This window comes from Mustelus asterias, chromosome 18 (assembly GCF_964213995.1).
Source record: "Mustelus asterias chromosome 18, sMusAst1.hap1.1, whole genome shotgun sequence".
NCBI classification, from domain to species: Eukaryota; Metazoa; Chordata; class Chondrichthyes; order Carcharhiniformes; family Triakidae; genus Mustelus; species Mustelus asterias.
Window position 1 is genome coordinate 25,335,287 of NC_135818.1, and position 23,790 is coordinate 25,359,076.

The 23,790-nt window shown below is 45.7% G+C and overlaps 1 protein-coding gene across 1 annotated transcript in view; it reads right to left on the reverse strand.

Moving 5' to 3' along the window:
* Window positions 1-23,790, reverse strand: part of LOC144506901 (spectrin beta chain, non-erythrocytic 5-like) — a 69,143-nt gene that overhangs the window by 24,345 nt on the left and 21,008 nt on the right. Inside the window, exons 6-13 of the mRNA XM_078233254.1 lie at window positions 16,653-16,881; window positions 13,965-14,596; window positions 13,121-13,259; window positions 9,209-9,441; window positions 6,983-7,136; window positions 6,153-6,353; window positions 1,964-2,179; window positions 154-244 (exon numbers count right to left, since the gene is read on the reverse strand). Of these exons, the coding sequence (XP_078089380.1) occupies window positions 154-244; window positions 1,964-2,179; window positions 6,153-6,353; window positions 6,983-7,136; window positions 9,209-9,441; window positions 13,121-13,259; window positions 13,965-14,596; window positions 16,653-16,881 (1,895 nt within the window). The remainder of the gene's footprint in view (window positions 1-153; window positions 245-1,963; window positions 2,180-6,152; window positions 6,354-6,982; window positions 7,137-9,208; window positions 9,442-13,120; window positions 13,260-13,964; window positions 14,597-16,652; window positions 16,882-23,790) is intronic.

Sequence of the window (23,790 nt, forward strand, 5' to 3'; positions counted from 1 at the left end):
CACACAGCATTGTACTGTGTCATTATTGGATGTTCATGATGTCATGATCCTGTAGAATCAGGGATCTCCTCAGCACAGATTCTGTGCCTCTTTCACCAGTTCCAATCTGGACTTGTGGCATCTTCAGTTCTGCTGTCGCTTTTCCTGTCTCACCTTGACGACTTTTCCCCTTTGTGATCCACAATCTTCCTCCTTCTTCATCAGATGAGCAGCTTTCAGATTCTTTCCTATCCTGGTTTTCTGTCTGTAAACAAGAAACAGTATTTGTCTCTAGTTTCCGCGATTATTTCATCATATAGCCCGTCAAACCTACTTTATCACTCAATATGATCATGGCTGATCTTTGGCTTCAACTTTACTTTCCTGCCCACCCCCCATATTCTTTGATTTCCTGAGAGACCAAAGATCTGTCGATCCCAGCATTAAATATATACAATGAAGGGGCATCCAGAACCTCTGGTGTAGAGGATACCAAAGATTCACAGCCCTCTGAGTGAGGTCATTTCTCCTCATCTCAGTTCTAAATAATTGAGCCCTTATCCCAAGATTGTGTTCTAGATTCCCCAGTCCGAGGAAAAAACCTCTCAACGTCTACCTACCATGTGACGCCCCTTCAATAAACTCACATTTCATTCTTCTAATCTCCAGAAAATATAAACCCAATTTACTCAGCCCCTCACAGAAATCATAGAAACATAGAAACCTTACAGTACTGAAAGAGGCCATTCGGCCCATCGAGTCTGCACCGACCACAAACCCACCCAGGCCCTACCCCAATATCCCTACATATTTACCCACTAATCCCTCTAACCTACGCATCTCAGAACACTAAGGGCAATTTTTAGCATAGCCAATCAACCTAACATCTTTGGACTCACGGAAGAGTAAGAGGTGACTCGATTGAAACATACAAGATGCTGAGAGTTCTTCACAGTATGGATCTTGTGGGAGAATCTAGAACTAGGGGGTCACAGGTTAAAAATAAGGGGTCACTCATTTAAGACAGGGCTGAGAAGAATTTAGGACATTAGGTCCTGGAGATTTGTTGGATTTTAGTCCCCTGCCTTTAGATAGCTACTAGCTCATCTGAACACAACCGTTTCTTCTTTACTTTACCAATTACCACTTTTTTGGCTTTTGCACCAGAAAGCTGTTTGGCTTTTGAAATGTAATCATTATTGAGTGTCCTACTTGCTTGCCATTGTCATGTGACCTCTGCCATGAGGGGATCTCTGGGGGCAACCATGTTCAATAAAGACACCAGACATAATGTACTAGACAGAAACCTTGCTTAAGTTAATCTCTCCTGCCCTCCACCCTATCACAAAACCCCCTGCACGACCACCCCCCTGCATGACCACCCCCTCTGCAGAGCTTCCCCCCCGCAAAACCCCGTCATTGTGAATATCCCCATCATAGCCCCACTCCCACTCAGGCCCCACCCCCTTGGCACTGCCCCTGACACACTTACGTGCTCAACTGGGCACTGCCCAGTCATGCCCCAAACCACCTGCTTCAAAGGCCTCCGAACCCCACGACATGGCCATGATGCCTGGTCTCCACTACTACAGAACTATCGATTCTCGCTGGCGGAAGCAACAGTGTTGAATCCAGTAAGTATATTTAAATCTAGTCATTTCTACGTAAATAGGCTTTGTGCCCTTTCTGGGCACGAAGCCATTCTTACTGGTAAAAAGGGGCTTGGAGGATAGCAGACTGATTTGCGCCTGTTGCGAATTGGATTTTGGCCTCCTATGTTATTTTCCTGGCTCGCTACACGGATTGACTGGCGTGGCAAGCCAGTAAGATCGTACCCAATATCTGCTTCCCACAGATGCTGCCTGACATGATGAGTATTTCCAACATCTTTTGTTTCTATACAAGGGGAAAAAACGCTGGAATATTCTTCTCAGAAACCCTTTAGTGATTGACATATATATGCACACAGAGTGGAAATGTGTACCTGACACATTGTTAAAGGAACTTGCTGCATAGCCACTGTTGCCAGATCCCCGAGTCTTTTCACTTCACCAGAATATGCTGCAATTTCTTTCTCTAAGCGTATGTGACGCTGCAGGAGGGCGTCAGCGCTGGCCTCATCCTTTCCAAAATCCTCACTTTGCAGAAGGGGCTGTTTCTCAAGCAGCCAGGAATGGGCCTCGTCAACATCTGTAAAATACTAAGGAGAAGACAGGGACACATATTCAGATATAATGACACCTTCCATTTATACCCCATCTATAGAGTCATAGATGTTTACAGCATGGAAATAGACCCTTCGGCCCAACTTGTCCCTGCCGCCCAGGTTGTACCACTAAGCTAGTCCCAATTGCCCACATTTGGCATATCACAGCCACAAATCTCAAATGGCATTGACAATTAATTACTTTTCAGTTGTTATTATAAAATCAACAATACCCATAGGATTCCAGTCTTCCATTCTGTTTCTGTAACGTTGGCAGGACACTAGGGACATCACCCCTTCTCTTCTCTGAAATAGTGTCTTTGACATGGAATCTTATCTCCACCTGTGAGGCCTGATGGCAGCTTGGTTTAATAGACAGATAGACAGTGCCTCTGGCATTGCAGCATTACTTCAGTACTGCTATGGGAGTGTCAGCCTAGATTTTGGCTTCAAGAATCTGGAGTGGGACTTGAATTCACAACCTTCTGACTCAGGGATGAGACTGCATTAAGTGAGCCACAACTGGTACATCATAGCTACAACGAAAAGAAAGTCATGAATGCATGAATCAAGGATTAAAACCAGAAAGTGACCCACTAGGTTTGGGTATGGAAGGAGGTCAGATTCAGCCTCCAAGTGGAGGAGGCCTTTCTGTAGATCCTATATTGGAAATAGAAAGGCCCTACTTGCTCCCAACACTCATCAAGGGGATGTAATTCTGCATAATGCCCTCACAGCTGGTCCTGGGGAAACTCCCCATACATGAGAATCCGTGGCACCTTTTACAGCGTCTGACACTCACCAAAGAAGCTGTGCTCGCAAGGCTGGAATTCTTGCTGCTGAATTGGTTAATACAAGATGGTGGGTACACCAAAATGTGGACTTTATGTGGTTGTTTGACAAATGGCTGCATCAGGCAGTTATTCCCTAATGTCTCAGTAAATAAATGCACTGTGTGTCACAGAATTGGTGCTCTTGGGTTCCATCTTTGTCCTGTTCTGGCTCAGCTGATCTCAGCCTGGACTTCTGCTCCTGACTGCGTGAAGTTAGGGTGAGGACAGAATGTGAAACCACTCACAGTCAAACATCCAACCGGCATGTATTTTGGTGAGGTACCAGAGGTGCAGCCAGGACCTGTCTGACTCTTGTTCCAGCCCCATCAAAAGAAGCAGGTATGGAATTGGTCAATTTTATATTTACATTTTAAAACTCTTCAGGAATAGGGGGCGGCATCCAGAATGAAGACCTTAAAATTAGAGTTGGGCTCTTTGGCAGGGAAATTGAAAAGCACTGTTTTTAACATAGAGGGGAGTGGAAATCTGAGCCTCTCTCTCCCCAAAAGCTGCAGAGACTGGGAGTCAATAGGAACATTCAAGGCTGAGATAGAATTTTGTAAGGGAATCAAGAAATATGAAGTAAAGCCTGTAGGTAGAATTAAGATATCGATAAGCCATGAGCTGAATGAGAAGTGAAACAGGCTCGTGAAGCTAACTGGCTTCTTCCTGTTCCTTTATTAGATGGACACACATTCCAGTGGGGGCCACTAGGTAGCACCCAGCAGTAATATGACTTAAGTTTTCCAGCTGTACCATGTCCACTGTCCCTTAGACTAAGACTTTATATAGATCAGGAACCAAATTGCTCTGTCATTTATGATGCTTTTTTGAGCTTAACCATTGAAAGAACACTTTCTGGTTAATAGGTCAAGGAAAGCATATACATGTGAGCAGCTGGGTGAACGTGCTACACTGCACAGTCTGGCTCATTCAAAGTAGGACTCACAGTAATTAGAGCCAACCACCTCTCATCTATTATTCACCACAGTACTTGATGGCACCAAATGCTAGATGATTTGTGCCTTTAGTGTTTCTTGAGTGCATACATGACACACATACATGCAAATGTATCTTTGTCACACACAATCAGGTTAGTTACATGCACATGCAAGGAACACGGTGGAAAACCACCTAAACTGTGAGACTTGAGTGAGGAACTGCCCTCAGGAAAAATATAACAGAGACATACTTAGAGGTGCCCAGCATAGTCTAGAGAAAAGGGAGAGTTCCACAGATAGATAGAGTGATCAGAGCTAAACTGATTTGTAAAATGGAAGTTTAATGATTTAATTGGGGCTAACAATGCTGAAGGAATTGCTGAGGAGTATAGAAAGAGCAGGAAGGAGGGAATAGGGAAAAAGACAAAAGATCAGCAGAAAATGTAAAAGAAAATAGTGAAAGCTTTTCTAAAGAACTAGAAAGTAGAAGAATTGTGAAAAATAATGAAATTCAGAGGTGAAGGAGGAACCCAATTCTGGAGAATGAAGGCAAGGCAAATATATTATATTAATATTTTGCATTTTTCATTAAGGTGAAACTTTATGAATTACAAGATGTGGATCAACTGTTAGAAAGAACTGGAGGAAAGGAATAATGATGGCTATACCCTGGGCTGATGAAAGAAGCCAGGGAGAGAAAACAGAAACTCTGCTAATCACTTTTCAGGCCTTCTTAAATATGCAAAGTGCACTTCGGAACCGGAGAGTAGCTGATGTAACACTTCCATTCAAGAAAAGAGAGTAGGATAAACTGGGTAACTAAACTAGTTAATCTAACACCTGTTGTAGATAAACACAGGGTGGATTTTCCAGCAATGGAGGGTGCTCGCTAATGGCTGCCGTCGGTATCTTCTAGTCCTGCCTACGGCATTTTGTGTGGCTTGCCCTTCCCACCGCCAGGGAAACCACCGCAGGGGGTCACCTTTTGCAGGACTGGAAGATCCCGCCAGCAGGAAAGGCCGGAAAGTCCCACCCTTAGAATCTATAATTCAAGATAAAAGTAGCAAGCATTTAGACATGGAGAGTTAATCAAGGAGTCAGCATGGATTTATTGAAGGCAAGCTGTGTTTGATAAACTGTTATACTGTTGTATTATTTGTAAAGAGTTGGGAACTATATTGTTATGTCCAGAAAGCTACCTCACTCACTATTGCACTGCGGTCAGGAGTTGAACAACAATAGGTGGGATTTTCCAGTCTCGTCCATGGTTGGACCTATTGAGAGTGAGAATGGAAAATGTGGCAACCCAGCCAAAATTCCTAATTCTCCTAATAGCAGAGTTGGAAAATCCCAGCCGTGAACGAGGATGGAAGATTTCGGCCAATGTATCAGAGACATTGCAAATGGTGAGATCTATGAATTAACTTAGAAACTTAGAAACAGTGCAGAAAGAGGCCATCTGGCCCATCGAGTCTGCACCGACCACAATCCCTCCCAGGCCCTACCCCCATATCCCTACATATTTACTCACTAATCCCTCTAACCTACGCATCTCAGGATACTAAGGGGCAATACTAAGGGGCAATTTTAGCATGGTCAATCAACCTAACCCACACATCTTTGGACTGTGGGAGGAAACCGGAGCACCCGGAGGAAACCCACGCAGACACAAGGAGAATGTGCAAACTCCATACAGGCAGTGACCCAAGCCGGGAATCGAACCCAGGTCCCTGGAGCTGTGAAGCAGCAGTGCTAACCACTGTGCTACCGTGAAGAAAACCCCAACATTTGGTGTCCAAAAGTGTGATTATTTCAAACTTCTGGGAGCCACAAAACATAACACAAACTTAATGGAATTTGTTTCGAGAAGTGACTGAGTGACTGGATCGGCAAAAGAAATGTAGTAGGTGCCGGCTAGATGGATTTTCACAAAGGTTCTGACTCCCAACACAAGAAATGTAAAGATTTGCTACCCAAGAGACATAGAACAACCTTCTAAGATCAGCTGTGATCTTATTGACTGGCAGAGCAGCTCAAAGAGCTGAATTGCATACTCCAGCTCCTTTAGTTATGTTCTCATGTTTACATTGCTCCTACTCATGTATGCGGATTGTAATTATATCAGTGTCTGTGGGGAAATCAGAAGCAGCTGTAAGCTTCGCCAACATCAACGTCCCTCCTGTTGTTTCTCACCTGCTTTATAGTCAGTGCAGCCTCCAGCCGTGAGCTCCGGTTTGACAACTCATCCTTTAACAGCTGCCATTGTTTCTGGAGGGTGGTGATCCATCTCCTCACCTCCTTCTCGCAGTCCATATTCTGCTGATACAGGTGCTGGCCTTTCCTCACCACCGAGAAACAGATGGACTGGTGGCAATTAAACTCAGACTCCAGGGCCTTCAAGAACAACACAATTACATAAATTCAGGAAATGGGAGTACAGATACTCCTACTGCACTCTACTGGCTCCAGTGTCACGTCTATCACACTCGCTCCATAGTCAGGGATACGGGCTCCAGTACCACACCCTCAGTCATTAGCCTCCATTATCACTCACTCACACTCTGGGACATTAGCTCCAACATCATACCCACTCAAGACCCTGGGACACTGGCTCCAGTATCATACCCATTCCACACTCTAGGACACTGGCTTCAGTACCACACTCTCATCACACTTTCAGGTAAAGGCTGATAAAATACTACGGATGCTGGAATCTGAAACAAAAACAAAAAATGCTGGAAAATCTCAGCAAGTCTGACAGCATCTGTGGAGAGAGAATTCTCTCGTTTTCAGACACAGGCGTCCATTATCACACTCCCTCACACTCTGGGACACTCGCTCCAATGTCACACCCACTCCACACTCTGTGACACTGGCGTCCATTATCACACTCCCTCACACTCTGGGACACTCGCTCCAATGTCACACCCACTCCACACTCTGTGACGCTGGCCTCCATTATCACACTTCCTCACACTCTGCGACACAGGCTCCAGGATTACCATGGTGATGCCAGCGGGTACCTTGTGTTTTTGAATTGACAGTGTGATCTGGGTGATGTCGCGCCCTAATGTGGTTGTCCGCACCAATTGCCACTTCTCATAGACCCACGACTCCTCCTCTTCACAGTCCCGGAAAAACTCAAACAATTTCTGCTGCTGCTCCAGTTTAGAATGTCTGTTTTAGCAAGAAAAATAAATCAGGTTACAATGACAGCGAGTCCTGATCACCGCAGGTTGCGATATCTATGAAGCAGTGAATCCCAGTCACAGCGACTTCTGGTAACAGTCATTGTGAGTCCAGGGTCACCACAATGTTTAGACACTGTGGGCGCGATCTTTCCAGCCGGCTGCGCAGCTGGCTGAAAAGATAGTGCGTGAGGCTTTCATGCCAGGTGCGAGCCAGTCTCGCACCAAAAGCCATCTTCCCGGCCCTCCCGCGATCAGTTTCATGCCCAAAACGGTCACGAAGCCGATTTGAATATTAAAGACATGATTTACATGACATTAATGCATCCGGCATGGCTGTTTTCGGCTTTCCTGACGTTCCCCCCAGTCGGTGAGGCCTCTGGCAAACGGAAATCACTGCTGGTCCCCATCCCCACCAGGCACTGCCCTCTGGGCACCATAATAGTGCCAGGGGGGAATGCGAAGGGGATGGGGCTTGAGTGGGGGTGCAGCCTGAGTGGGGATGTGGTTATGATGGTGGTAGTAAGCAATGGGAGGAGTTCTGCAGGGGGTCAAGGGGGGGGAACTCTGCATGGGGTGTGGCAAAGGGGGAGGGGCAAGGGGGGAGCTCTGTATGGGGAGGGGCAAGGGGGGAGCTCTGCAGGGGGAGGGGCAAGGGGGAGCTCTGTATGGGGAGGGGCAAGGGGGGAGCTCTGCAGGGGGAGGGGCAAGGGGGAGCTCTGCAGGGGCAGGGGCAAGGGGGGAGCTCTGCAGGGGGAGGGGCAAGGGGGGAGCTCTGCAGGGGGAGGGGCAAGGGGGAGCTCTGCAGGGGCAGGGGCAAGGGGGGAGCTCTGCAGGGGGAGGGGCAAGGCGGGAGCTCTGCGGGGGGAGGGGCAAGGGGGGAGCTCTGCAGGGCGAGGCAATGGGGTTGATCGTCAAACGGGGATGCATGCAGGGGGGGTGATTGGCAACAGAGGAGCATGCAGAGGGGGATGATCAGCAATGGGAGGACATGCGGGGGGGGGTGGTGATCGGCAATGGGGAGGGTTGATTGGCAAAGAGGGGGGGCTGCGGACAGTGTTGTTATGGGAGACTCATCATTAGCCATATTAGAGCATGATAGCACCTGTGCTGCCATGCGGGGACGGGGGGCGGGGGGGGGGGGGGGGGGGGGTCGGCTATGCAATGGTCTATGCAATGACGATCTGCAGTCAGAACGAACGTGCACATGCACAATAATTGTGGGGCCAGGGTCACTGCAAGTTCCAGTCACTGAGAGTCCTGATAACAGAGAATTGCAGACACTGCAAATCTCCGTAACTGTGGCTGTTGGTAACGCACGGGTCTGGTACCACCGGGTGCCAGTAACAGCAAGTCCTAGTAACTTGGATTCCCGATATTTTTACGGATCATGGCCACTGCAAGTGTTGGTAACAATGGGTCCGGTAATTGGGGCTCCGGTATCAGCAGGCTCTACTCATAGGAAGACTCTTTGGCTCTGCCCTAACATCACATCTCATCCCAATTTCAGGACAGATTCCCCTTTAAAGTCATATGACGTTTTCCATTCCTTATATCAATCATTCTATGTGGGGCGGCGCAGTGGTTCGTACTGCTGCCAGGCACCTGGGTTCAATTCTGGCCTCGGGTCTCTGTCTGTGTGGAATTTGCATGTTCTCCCTGTGTCTGCATGGGTTTCCTCTGGGTGCTCTAGCTTCCTCCCACAGTCCAAAGGCGTGCTGGTTAGGTGAATTGGCCATGCAAAATTGCTCCTTAGTGTATGCGAACAGGCGCCGGAGTGTGGCAACTAGGGGATTTTCACATTAGCTGCATTGCAGTGTTAATGTAAGCCTACTTGTGACTAATAAATAAACTTTAAAACTTAACTTTAACTATGGATCATCTGAAAGCATGAGTTAAGTGTCAATTCATGCGTGGTTGTTGTCTCAGAACTAGGTTGAGACAACCAAACTCATTCTATGCAGGTCTCTTATGGGCAGATGGCTGAGGAGGCGGCTGAGGCTTTTATTACTTTATTACCCAACTGACGTCTGTACCACCTTGTGGTGGGTAATCTCTGACCTGGTCTTGCTGAGCTCTAGGAGATTGCTGTATAAGGCATTGAGCTTCCCGAGTTTGCCCTGAACCAGCTCAGCATTCAGCTCATTGCTTCTCCTGAGATTGTCAGCTCTCTGGTTGATGTGTTTCAGGGTTTCTCCGTGAGATGAGATTTGAGAAACGATCAGGTTGTGCTTCTGTACCATGTCCACCACATCGAACAGGTGCTTGCCATAATCGCTCGAACTTACCACTGGCTGTAGGGGGAAGAGAAACAATGCCTGAACCATGGCAGTGTGCTGGAGTTCTAACACTTTCACACTTTCAATGACTAAACTGAAGCCACCGTATTATGAATTGCTTCTCTGCTCTTTTTCTGACTTCCACCTCGTCAACTGACCAACTGGTCTACAAAAAACTGCACTGTGACTATCAGTGAGCTGCTGATATCAAATGACAGTGAGAGTTCAGAAATTCAGTTAGAGGGTGACGAATCTATGAAATTCATTGCCACATAAGGCTGTGGAGGCAGGTCATTGAATATATTTAAGACAGAGATAGATAGGGTTCTTGATTGGTAAGGGGATCAAAAGTTTTGGGGAAAAGGCGGGAGAATAGGGTTGAGAAACATACTAGTCATGATTGAATGGCGGAGGAGACTCAATGGGCCGAATGGCATAATTCTGCTCCTATATCTTATGGTCTTATGGATACTGACGGCGCTGGGTCCACTTTCATTCTTCCCATACACAGATGTTTCAGGCTTGAATATAGGGAACACAAACTCAAAATCTCACAACACAGATGTAAGAGGCTGGTCAAACAATGATAAAACGTGCAAAAAGCGCCTGGCTTAGCAGAATGGGCAGATAGATAGGAGATACAATTTAATTGAAGTGTAATGCAATACAATTCAGGAGGGAAGTTCAGGAAAGACAGCATAAGCTCAATGAAAAGACACTGTAGGGAACAGAGGAACAGAAGAACATAGGGATGTCAATCCACAATGCCATAAAATTGTAAATACAGATTGATAAACAATAAAGTCACGAACAACACTTTTGTTTTGTAATAAAGAGCAGAGAGTTCAAGGGTAGTGATGATCATTTTGAGTAATGCAATGATTTGCCACAATTGAAGAATATTCATTGCGTGGGGCGGCACGGTAGCACAGTGGTTAGCACAGCTGCTTCACAGCTCCAGGGACCTGGGTTCGATTCCCGGCTTGGGTCACTGTCTGTGTGGAGTTTGCACATTCTCCTCCCTGTGGTTTCCTCCCACAGTCCAAAGATGTGCGGGTTAGGTTGATTGGCCATGCTAAATTGCCCCTTAGTGTCCTGAGATGCGTAGGTTAGAGGGGTTAGCGGGTAAATGTGTAGGGATATGGGGGTAGGGCCTGGGTGGGATTGTGGTTGGTGCAGACTCGATGGGCCGAATGGCCTCTTTCTGTACTGTAGGGTTTCTATGATTTCTATGAATATGCCTTTACTTATAATGCATCAATCTGTCGGGGATGCCTTGGGTGAACAATAAACCCTTTAATCATAAGATCATTATGGATGAGGAAGATTACTGAATCCATCTTAATTCAACCGTCCAGGAATGCCTGCATTGTGTTACTGCAGCATCCAGTTAGTTTGTAAACAATTCTAGGGCTCTACCACTCTATCCGGAATTGAATTTCATGCATTGGTCACTCTTCCTAATATCTGTACAAAACCTGCCTTTTAATGACCCCAAACTGTCTTCTTATCTGTTGACGATAAACTTGTTTTATGATCAATACAAGCACAACCCTACTTCCATTTCTTCTGCTTCTGTTGAGTTAGGATCATAGACTAACATTCTTATTCCACGCCCGTCTTTAATATGAATGCGGTTAACATGATGACGACCTGGGAGCAGAGATTGTTTTGTGACGTTGTTTGAGGGATAGATATTGACCAGGATGCTGGGGATAACTCCCCTACTCTTCTTCAAAATATTGCCTTGGGATATTTTACATTCACATAAACAGACAAATGGGGCCTCAGTTGAACATCTCATCCGAAAGATTCTCCTGATCTCTCCAAATAACAGACAAACAAAACTCTGAGACCATATATTACATGGCATTGACTGCCAGTCAGGAAAGAGACAAATGAGAACAGGAGATCAGAGCATCCCGACACACAGAGAGGAGTTAGAGGGAATGGGGCAGAAAAGGATAGAAAGGAGGGTTGGTCAGTTGATGAGTAGAACCAAAGGTTCTGAGAACCCACTGCTAATACCAAACTTTAAAAGACCTTGATTTACTACATAATGCAGAAGACTTCAACCAGGACAATTGATTAAATCAACACAATGACAATACTGAAGACCAATGGCAAATTTGAATGCCACCGGGATGTTTCCAGTACAACACTTTAGCTACCCAGCTAAAAACTTAAAGGCCTTGGTTGATATACTTTAGAGAAGCATGGCTTCAGGGGTGATTTGATTGAGACTTATAAAATAATGAACAGACAAACTAGGTTGTGCACACTGAAAAATTATTTCATTTTGATATGCTCGGGAGGTCTAAGGTCATGTGTGTAAAAATCCAATCCTTGTTTTCAAATGCCACCATGGCTTCATTCACTAACTCCCTCCCTATTTCTGTAAACCCTGCCAGTCTTACAATCTTCTGAGAACTCGGGCCTTCTCCAATTCTTGTGCATCCCGATTTTCTGACTATCCACTATAGAGTGGATAGTCAGAAGCTTTTTCCCAGGATGGAAGAGTCAATTACTAGAGGGCATAGGTTTAAGGTGCGAGGGGCAAGCTTTAAAGGAGATGTACGAGGCAAGTTTTTTACACATAGGGTGGTTGGTGCCTGGAACTCGCTGGCGGGGGAGGAAGTGGAAGCAGGCACGATAGTGACTTTTAAGGACGTCTTGACAAATACATGAATAGGATGGGAATAGAGGGATATGGTCCCCGGAAGGTTAGGGGGTTTTAGTTCAGACAGGCAGCATTGTCGGTGCAGACTTGGAGGGCTGAAGGGCCTGTTCCTGTGCTGTAATTTTCTTTGTTCTTCACTCCACCATTAATGGTCATGCTTTCACTCACCTAGGCTCTGGAATTTCCTCCCTAAACCTTTCCCCGTCTCTAACGTGCTCTCCTTTAAAATGTTCCTTAAAACCTACTTCTTTGACTATGATTTGGCCAGCTGTCAAAATATCTTATGTTGCTCAGTGTCAAATTTTGCTTGATAACACACCTGATCCCATGCTTTGGGATATTTTACTATGTTAAAGGCTCGAATATAAATGCAGGCTGTTGTAGAAATTGCACAAAGAAAGAAATATATACGGTTGAATTTTTAAGGTGGCGAGCGCTGGGCATAACATGCTCCTACTGACTGTCAGAAGCCACTGCCATTTAACACTCAATAAGCATTCATTGGCAGTGGGCAGGGCTTCTATCTGCCCTTGGAAAGAAATCCCGCTTTGGAGAACTGTCGGCCAACCTGATTGACTGACAACTCTCCATCCCCTCCAGACATAGCGCTGCAGTGGCCAGAAGAGGTACTGTAGCACCCTGCCTGGAACTAAGTCCCGGGACCATTCCCAAGTTAAATCCTGGGGATCCCGGGGACAGGGTGGTTGTGGATGCGGGGGGGAGGGAGGAGGGGGGGGGGGGTGATCTTGGCATTGAGGGTTAGGCCAGCAGGGGGAGGGATGGCTGTAACTTCCATGTTCCAGAGGGGAGGGCACCCCAAATCTGAAGGGGCCCACCCCTTCCCGTCCATGCCAGATTCTTCTCTTTGAATTTGGTGACATGAGAGAGAGGTCTGTGCACATTGCTTGTCCATCATTATCTCCACACAGCTGGGGCCCTGATTGGATTCAGTAATGTGATAAAATTGTTTTTCCAACTTAATATTCAGTGGCTAACCTTTAAAAAAAATCTCACCTGAAGGGTCATTATTTCTTGGTAAATACTATCAATATCTCGGAGTAAGGTGAGTGCAGCCGCCATCTTGTTCAGGGATTGTCTGTGTTTGTGAAGCTGTTGAAGGAGATCTTGCCAGCGATGTCCAACATCCTGCTGTCTATAGAAAAAGAAGAGATTTCAAACACTGCACCAGAGTCTGGATGCCCACCCTATCCTGGTCCCCTGGAACACACACATCCGATTCCCAGTTCTATGCTTTCACTGGGAGGGTCCATCATCAAGTACACGTTCACAAACAGCATGAGGTGTGTGTTATTCATTGAAAAGACAGTGTCTGAACCACTGACTTACCTAATCCGTGAAGGGAACTGTCCGAGCCAGCCAGTCCCTGAAAAGAAAGTGCCTGACCAACTGACCACCCATTCGCTTATAGAATCATAGAAATCATAGAATCATAGAAACCCTACAGCACAGAAAGAGGCCATTCGGCCCATCGAATCTGCACCGACCACAATCCCACCCAGGCCCTACCCCCATATCCCTATATATTTTACCCACTAATCCCTCTAACCTACGCATCTCAGGACACTAAGGGCAATTTTAGCATGGCCAATCAACCTAACCTGCACATCTTTGGACTGTGGGAGGAAACCGGAGCACCCGGAGGAAACCTACGCAGACACGAGGAGAATGTGCAAACTCCACACAGACAGTGACCCGAGCCGGGAATCGAACCCAGGTCCCTGGAGCTGTGAAGCAGCAGTGATAACCACTGTGCTACCGAGCTTAATCGGACGACTTGTTGTTCTAAACCACAATTGTATAACAATGAGATGAAGGGCTAGCAATAAATTAATCTTACTTCTTCACTATCTCAGCCTTGCCATGGTAGTTCTCATTCTTGATGACCTGTGCCATTTCAGCCAGAGCCTTAAATCTCTGCTCCCTGGCTAACACATCAGTGGTGATAGCCTCCAGCCTTTTGGTGGCAGCTTCTGCCTCCTCTATGCTCCCCACATTGACATTTTGTTTGGCAAGAACTGATCCCATGTCAGTGAGGTAAGCCTCCCTCAGCACGGCCTTCTTCCTGAACTTCTGCACCAGTTGCTCCAGTCTCTCCAGGCGCAGCATCTCTTTTTGCAGAGCCTTCTCCCGCTCGTATTCAGACTTCTCCAGATTGCCCCAGTGCCTCTCAATGTCACTTAATGTCTTCCCCTCTGGAGGGATGTACTGTCTCATGTTGTTGGCTCTCTGTTTGGTCCTGATGTTGAAGAGTTGAGCCTCAATGACTCCTCGCTCTTGATACTTAGGTGGTTTCTCCACGGTGCGGAAGGTTTTGAAGTCTGCCACCAGTTTTTGCATGCCGGTCAATGAGTTGGGGAAGTGACGGTCATTCAGCTCATTCACTTTGTTCTTGATCCACTGGAGCAGGTCCGATACCAGTAGCCGATATTCGCCTTTGAGATCTTCAATGTCCTTCAGGAGATGAATAATCTGTGAAAAGAATAGAAACCAGGACTCAGTCTCAAATTAAATATATACGTTAGAAACACTAAGGGAGTTCACTACTCTTCCTAAGGCCTTTGGATATCCCTTACATGTTGTAAGTCCAAGAGATATTAGCTCAAGCTGATCTATAAACAGACCAGGAAGTCTCAAGACTCCCTTAAAAATAAATGAAATCATGTCACAGATGTTGTGAAACTCTGGAGAAATTAATATTTTTCTGTTAGGTGATCTCCTCAGTTCTCCCCAGTGATTCGAACTCAATTAGTACCACCACACTGTAGTCTGGATGGACCAGCTTAGAAACTTCGATCCTTAGTTACCACTCACCAATCAGTGGAAGTAGTATTTTCCTGACTCGTCCGATCAAAACCTATCACCAATTTGAGCCCCTCTGTTAGCTCTCCTCTTACCTTCCTTGTTCCAATGAAAACCGCTCTAGTTTCTCAAGTCTCTCTTTATAACTAAAGCCTCTCACCCTCGTTACCATAGGAGTGAATCTTTTCTGCTCCATATCCTTGTCCTTGACAACCTTCCAAAAACCAGATACAATATTCCAACTGGGAAGGCAATGAAAGAATCTAATAACACATGAGGCAAACAAAACACACTCGTCTTTTTCTGTAACTAGGTTTTCCTGGAAGAAGTCGCAAGTCTATCACCAGTGGTTATATTTTGAGGGATGCCCAGGAGATTCTCCCGCTCTTACTGCCCGCCATAGGCATTTTGGAAGGACTTGCAGGTGGATAATCAACCTGTTTGGTCGTATTATGACTGCATCATCTATGGCCCTTAACTGAGACTTGAATCCAAAGCTTCTGGCTCAGAGGCAGGGACGCTACCCACTGTATCACAGCAGCTCCTTGTAAAAAAGAAAAACCATTTAAATGTGGATGTAGCTCAAAACTAAGAATGAATACAAAATAGTAAATATTCTAAACGATTACTGTCTCCAAGTATTCATAAGTAAAAGATAGAACTTGCAGGTATACCACACCTTTTGTAACCTCAGGACATACCAAAGTGCTTCATAGCCAATTAAGTACCTTCAAAGTCTCTGTTATAATGTAGGAAATGTGGCAACCAATTTGTACTTAGCGAGATCCCATGGACCGCAATAAGGCAAATGAACAGTTCACTTGTTTTAGTGACAATAGTTGAGGGATAAATATTGTAAGAAGTCTCACAACACCAGGTTAAAGTCCAACGGGTTTATTTGGTAGCAAAATCCACTAGCTTTCGGAGCACTGCTCCTTCGTCAGGTAAGTGGGAGTTCTGTTCACAAACAGGGTATATAAAGACACAAACTCAATTTACAAAATAATGATTGGAATGCGAGTCTTTACAGGTAATCAAGTCTCAAAGGTACAGACAATGTGAGTGGAGAGAGGGTTAAGCACAGGTTAAAGAGATGTGTATTGTCTCCAGACAGGACAGTTAGTGAGATTTTGCAAGTCCAGGCAAGTCATGGGGGTTACAGATAGTGTGACATGAACCCAAGATCCCGGTTGAAGTCATCCTCGTGTGCGGAACTTGGCTATCAGTCTCTGCGCAGCGACTCTGCGCTGTCGTGTGTCGTGAAGGCTGCCTTGGAGAACGCTTACCCGGATCTTACCGAAGATCTGACGAAGGGGCAGCAAGCGCTCCGAACGCTAGTGGCTTTTGCTACCAAACAAACCTGTTGGACTTTAACCTGGTGTTGTGAGACTTCTTACTGTGTTTACCCCAGTCCAACGCCGGCATCTCCACATCATGGATAAATATTGGCCATGACACAAGGATAACTCCCCCTGCTCTTCCTTTCTTAAAGGGTGCCATGGATCTATTATGCCTATCTGACAGAGCAGACAGGGCCTTGGTTTAATGTTTCAGCCAAGCCACAGGAGCCAGCAAAAACTAATTCTCCAAATACTCAGACGCTCTTCAAGCATTGTGGATTTGTCAATAAGTGACAGAAGACAGTTGTTCAAACAGGATGATTGGGAGATTCTCCTTAAATAAAAGACTATTAGTGACATTATAATTAAGATATTTGTTATAGTACCTTTATAATTCTCTTCTGTACAGTCTGACCCTGCCTCATTTTGGAGAAGTAATGGTAGTACAGAGACACATAGGTCATGATGGACTTTTCATCTGGATGAGAGATGGCCACATCCTCTGGGTCCAGGAGTTTGGGAATTTCCAGTTTCTCCTCCGCGACATTGAAGGCATTAGTTAGGTTTTGTATCCACTGGTTCTGTTTCAGGTGCTCATAGTTGATCAGATCAGGTCTGCAAAGTATACCAAGATACTTTATTAATTAAATTCATTCCTTTAATAATACAAACAAAATTTGTCTGCCAAACATGTTAGCCCGAGTACCGGATGGGGTTGGCTATAATGCCCTTCATGGTTGAATAGATGGTTACAGTCTCGGCTCCTGACATATGAAGGGTGGCCACCTGGATCAAATGACAGAGAGCTCCTGATATTTGGACACATCAAGGGTCAGTACCTTGAGGACAGAAGGAATAGTCATACATTTTTAATTAAAAGGCAGCAGAAACCCATGTTCACCCACACAAGAGGAGAAAACTCCAACATTTGCCAGGAGTAGGAAGATTCTGGCTTCCACCCCCTTTGATGCTTAAGATGAGGAGGATCCACTGCCCTGTGATCCTGCAGCAGAAGGAGGAAAGCTTGTAATTGTACTGTTCACTTCCCATGTATAAATCAAGGTGATGCCCACAGGTTGAAGCATAATTCAGAGATGGGTCATTTGTTACACGGGTCAATGCATCCCTTGAAATGTACAGCCGCATTGCCACATGATGCGTGTTTCTAATATTTCACCATTATAGACATTTCCAGTTGTATAAAACATGAGCTGGTTGGAGCAGTCCCAACACTCCTGGTTGAGTTCCACAATCAAGCTAAGTGTTAATTAAAGCTAATATTGTTTTAAATTCCACTTGTTTATAAATTACTCCATACACAATGTGGGAGCTGCTGTGTGGAATAATAAATACTGCATTTCATTCCACGCAGTGTGTTCCACTGTTTAATGTGTGGTAACTTCTCCTGTGCCATGGAATTCACTCTGCAATACAGATCTGCCTGATATGGAGGTGCCACTTGTAGGAAAACAGGCTACTTACTGTCTGTGAACAGATAGATCCTGTTAGCAGCTGACAGTCAGGGGACTGTAAAACCTCAAGCAAGCAAGTCCTATCCACAATAGCTCAGTCAGTAGTAGCTGTGGTATTGAAATCAGCAAACAAGCAGATGGAAAACAACAAAGCCTACAGCCCCAATGGTATTCCAGCTAAGCATTCAAAGCTGGTTGGCTTTTGCTCACATCAAGACTCCAAGTGCTCATCCCAAGGATATGGTAAGAAAAAGAACTCCATCGCTCCCAACTCACTGGTAGATAAATTGTGCAGTGGAAACTATTGAGGCATTTCCCTCTTGTTGATAAGAGGGAAAATGCTGCCACACTTTCTCCTGAATCACCTACTTCCTGTGGCTGAGGAAATCTTTCCAGAGACACTGTGTGACTTTAGACTTTCTAGTGGAGCCTCTAACATATCTTTGTTGCCAGCCAAATCAAATAAAACTACTGAGAACAACATACATTTCATTGCATTCATCAACCTAACCAAAGCATTTAACTGAGTAAATCATGAGGCTCTGTGGATTGTGCCCCAATGATTTAGACGTCCAAGAAACTTTAACACAATCCTGCAATTGATTCATGATGATATGATTGTGACTGTCTTGAGTGGCGGATCTGAAACTGACCTCAAAAGTACAGACCAGGGTCGAGCAAGGCTGTGTGGCAGCCCCATACTATTTACAATCTACCTGACAGTGGCTACTAACCTCATCAAAGGTCAACTGCTCTCTGATGTCCATATTAAATACTGTCCAGATGGAAAACTCTTCAACCTTTGTCACCTCCATGCCAAAACTAAACTGACCACTATAGATATACATAATCTATAGCTTGTGGATGACGGCAGCATCATTGCCCTTTTTACACCAGATTTATAACCCACTGTCAATATCTTCAATTCTACATACAAGAAACATGGCTTTGAATGTTGCCAAAACAAAACTCAGATCCAGTCACGCCTGGGCAGCCAAATATTCCACCTGTCATATATGTTGAAGGAGAGACATGTGTTGAACACTTGCTACACCTGGGTAGCCACCTCTCTCAAAAGACCATAATTGATGAGGAGTTCCAACACCAGAGCTGTGCCAGCTCAGCCTTCTCCAAACCGCGGCAGTGAGTATTTGACAACAAAGACCTCCACAAATCAACAAGAGTGCTAGACTACAGAGCAGTTATCACCACTCTCCTGTACTGCAGTGAGACCTAGATTCTTATGTGTATCAGTGACACATAACAACACCAGAGAAATTCCGTCACCAATGCTTCTGCCACATCCCCCAGATTCAATACGAGGATTATCAAATAAACACAGTGGGCACGATCTTACCATCTGATCTCACCACGTTCCCGCTGCAGCGAGGTTGAAGACTTTGGCAACAAGCCAAATTTCCGTTCACTGCAACAGGATGGGAAAATCCCATTGGCATGAATGGTCGGAAAATTCCAGCCAGTGTCTTTCTTGAAGCCATCTCCACAAGAATTCAGGCAAAACTCCTGCAAAATTAACTTTGATGGAATGGGCATTGTCTGGATAGACAAAAATTATCTCCCCTGTGCTGTTCCATTTTCTCAACTCTCAAATGGCCAACGTTCCAGGGCAGGACAAAGAAAATGCTTCAAAGACACTCTGCAGCTCTTCTTGAAGTGCAGCAGCACTGACATTAATGGTTGGAGAAGCTTGCTACCTACCATTCAAAATGGCAACAAAATAAGTCACAACTTCTTAACGATAAGGCAGAGTGAGAAGAAAGACAGGGAAGGAAACCCTGCACTCCAGATCTAAGAAGCTCAGGACTCATCCTGCCCCATATGAATAAAGATCTATGGGTCAAGAATTGGTCTGTTTGGTCACTTGAAGATTCATGGCAGATACTGTCATCCTCAAATCGAGGGATAGCTGATGATGTCCTCGGCTATAGAAGTATAGGAGATATAGATATAAGAGATATAAATATAAGAGAAATATAGAGATATTAAAAATGTAGGTCTTGTGCTATATAATGCTTTACCAAAGTACAACCAATGCTGGAGGATTGCAATTGTTGGAAATATATTGCTGGGTGCTTCTTTTCAGTTTGAGCATTTCACACAACCACTCAATAATTTATCTTTCTTGGATTTTTTTCTCCCACCTCACCCTACATTGCTTTTCCTTCAGCATACCAACTACTGCACAAGGTCAACTCCTGTTCATTGTGAACATTTTGAAAATGCAGATTTTTTTGTGACTGCTCTCACATTACAATTATGCTGTGAATTTTACAAGAATTTATTTTCCGTTTTTGATCATTTAGAACATAGAACATAGAACAGTACAGCACAGAACAGGCCCTTCGGCCCACGATGTTGTGCCGAGCTTTATCTGAAACCAAGATCAAGCTATCCCACTCCCTATCATCCTGGTGTGCTCCATGTGCCTATCCAATAACCGCTTAAATGTTCCTAAAGTGTCTGACTCCACTATCACTGCAGGCAGTCCATTCCACACCCCAACCACTCTCTGCGTAAAGAACCGACCTCTGATATCCTTCCTGTATCTCCCACCACGAACCCTATAGTTATGCCCCCTTGTAATAGCTCCATCCACCCGAGGAAATAGTCTTTGAACGTTCACTCTATCTATCCCCTTCATCATTTTATAAACCTCTATTAAGTCTCCCCTCAGCCTCCTCCGCTCCAGAGAGAACAGCCCTAGCTCCCTCAACCTTTCCTCATAAGACCTACCCTCCAAACCAGGCAGCATCCTGGTAAATCTCCTCTGCACTCTTTCCAGCGCTTCCACACCCTTCTTATAGTGAGGTGACCAGAACTGCACACAATATTCCAAATGTGGTCTCACCAAGGTCCTGTACAGTTGCAGCATAACCCCACGGCTCTTAAACTCCAACCCCCTGTTAATAAAAGCTAACACACTATAGGCCTTCTTCACAGCTCTATCCACTTGAGTGGCAACCTTCAGAGATCTGTGGATATGGACCCCAAGATCTCTCTGTTCCTCCACAGTCTTCAGAACCCTACCTTTGACCCTGTAATCCACATTTAAATTAGTCCTACCAAAATGAATCACCTCACATTTATCAGGGTTAAACTCCATTTGCCATTTTTCAGCCCAGCTTTGCATCCTATCTATGTCTCTTTGCAGCCTACAACAGCCCTCCACCTCATCCACTACTCCACCAATCTTGGTGTCATCAGCAAATTTACTGATCCACCCTTCAGCCCCCTCCTCTAAGTCATTAATAAAAATCACAAAGAGCAGAGGACCAAGCACTGATCCCTGCGGCACTCCGCTAGCAACCTGCCTCCAATCCGAAAATTTTCCATCGACCACCACCCTCTGTCTTCGATCAGACAGCCAGTTACGTATCCAATCGGCCAACTTTCCCTCTATCCCACACCTCCTCACTTTCATCATAAGCCGACCATGAGAGACCTTATCAAACGCCTTACTAAAATCCATGTATATGACATCAACTGCCCTACCTTCATCAACACACTTAGTTACCTCCTCAAAAAATTCTATCAAATTTGTGAGGCACGACTTGCCCTTCACAAATCCGTGCTGACTATCCCGGATTAATCCGCATCTTTCTAAATGGTCGTAAATCCCATCTCTAAGGACCTTTTCCATCAATTTACCAACCACCGAAGTAAGACTAACCGGTCTATAATTACCAGGGTCATTTCTATTCCCTTTCTTAAACAGAGGAACAACATTCGCCATTCTCCAGTCTTCTGGCACCATCCCCGTGGACAGCGAGGACCCAAAGATCAAAGCCAAAGGCTCTGCAATCTCATCCCTTGCCTCCCAAAGAATCCTAGGATACATTTCATCAGGCCCAGGGGACTTATCGACCTTCAGTTTATTCAAAACTGCCAGGACATCCTCCCTCCGAACATCTATTTCCTCCAGCCTATTAGCCTGTAACACCTTCTCTTCCTCAAAAACATGGCCCCTCTCCTTGGTGAACACTGAAGAAAAGTATTCATTCATCACCTCGCCTATCTTTACTGACTCCATACACAAGTTCCCACTACTGTCCTTGACCGGCCCTAAGCTCACCCTGGTCATTCTTTTATTCCTCACATAAGAGTAAAAAGCCTTGGGGTTTTCCTTGATCTGACCCGCCAAGGACTTCTCGTGTCCCCTCCTAGCTCTCCTAAGCCCCTTTTTCAGCTCATTCCTTGCTAACTTGTAACCCTCAATCGAGCCATCTGAACCTTGTTTCCTCATCCCTACATAAGCTTCCCTCTTCCTTTTCACAAGACATTCCACCTCTTTCGTGAACCATGGTTCCCTCACTCGGCCATTTCCTCCCTGCCTGACAGGGACATACCTATCAAGGACATCCAGTATTTGTTCCTTGAAAAAGTTCCACTTTTCATTAGTTCCTTTCTCTGACAGTTTCTGTTCCCAACTTATGCCCCCTAATTCTTGCCTAATCGCATCATAATGACCTCTCCCCCAATTGTAAACCTTGCCCTGCCGTACGGCCCTATCCCTCTCCATTGCAATAACAAAAGACACCGAATTGTGTCACTATCTCCAAAGTGCTCTCCCACAACCAAATCTAACACTTGGCCCGGTTCATTTCCCAGTACCAAATCCAATGTGGCCTCACCTCTTGTCGACCTATCCACATATTGTGTCAGGAAACCCTCCTGCACACACTGCACAAAAACTGCCCCATCCGAACTATTTGACCTACGAAGGCTCCAATCAATATTTGGAAAGTTAAAGTCCCCCATGACAACTACCCTGTGACCCCCACACATATCCATAATCTGCTTAGCAATTTCTTCCTCCACATCTCTATTACTATTTGGGGGCCTATAATAAAGTCCTAACAACGTGACCGCTCCTTTCCTATTTCTAACCTCAGCCCATATTACCTCAGTGTGCAGATCCCCCTCGAAGTGCCTTTCCGCATCCGTTAAACTATCCTTGATTAACAATGCCACTCCTCCACCTCTTTTACCAGCTTCCCTACACTTAGTGAAACATCTATACCCCGGAACGTCCAACAACCATTCCTGTCCTTGTTCTACCCACGTCTCCGTAATGGCCACAACATCGTAGTCCCAAGTACCAATCCACGCCCCAAGTTCATCTACCTTGTTCCGGATGCTCCTTGCATTGAAGTAGACACACTTCAACCCACCTTCCTGTCTTCCGGTACCCACCCTTGACCCTGATACCTTGCCCAATACCTCACCACCCTCACTGACTTCTGGACTACAAGTCCTTTTCCCACTCCCCTAACAAATTAGTTTAAACCCCCCTGAAGAGCCGTAACAAATTTCCCTCCTAGGATATTGGTGCCCCTCTGGTTCAGGTGCACCCCGTCCTGTTTGTACAGGTCCCACCTTCCCCAGAATGTGTTCCAATTATCCACGTATCTGAAACCCTCCCTCCTACACCATCCCTGCAACCACATGTTTAACTGCACTCTCTCCCTGTTCCTCAACTCGCTATCACGTGGCACCGGCAACGTACCAGAGATGACCACATGTTTTGTCTTGGCTCTCAGCTTCCAGCCCAGCTCCAGAAATTCCTGCTTTAAATCCCCGTCCCTTCGCTTACCTATGTCATTGGTACCAATGTGTACCATGACTTATGACTGTTTCCCCTCCCCCTTCAGAATCCGGAAAACACGGGCTGAGACGTCACGGACCTTGGCATCCGGTAGGCAACATACCATCCGTGAGTCTCTTTTGCTGCCACAGAACCTCCTATCTATCCCTCTAACTAACGAGTCCCCAATAACTATTGCCCTCCCGCTCTGCCCCTTACCCTCCCGAGCCACAGAGATGGACACAGTGCTGGAGATCCTCTCACTGCGGCTCACCACTGGTATGTCATCCCCCTCAACCGTATCCAAAGCGGAATACTTGTTGCTAAGGGGAACGAACACCGGGGATCCCTGCACGGACTGCTTCCTCCCAGCCCCTCTCACCGTCACCCATCTGTTTTCATTCCTCGGAGTAACTGTATTCCTAAAGCTTCTGTCTATGGCCACCT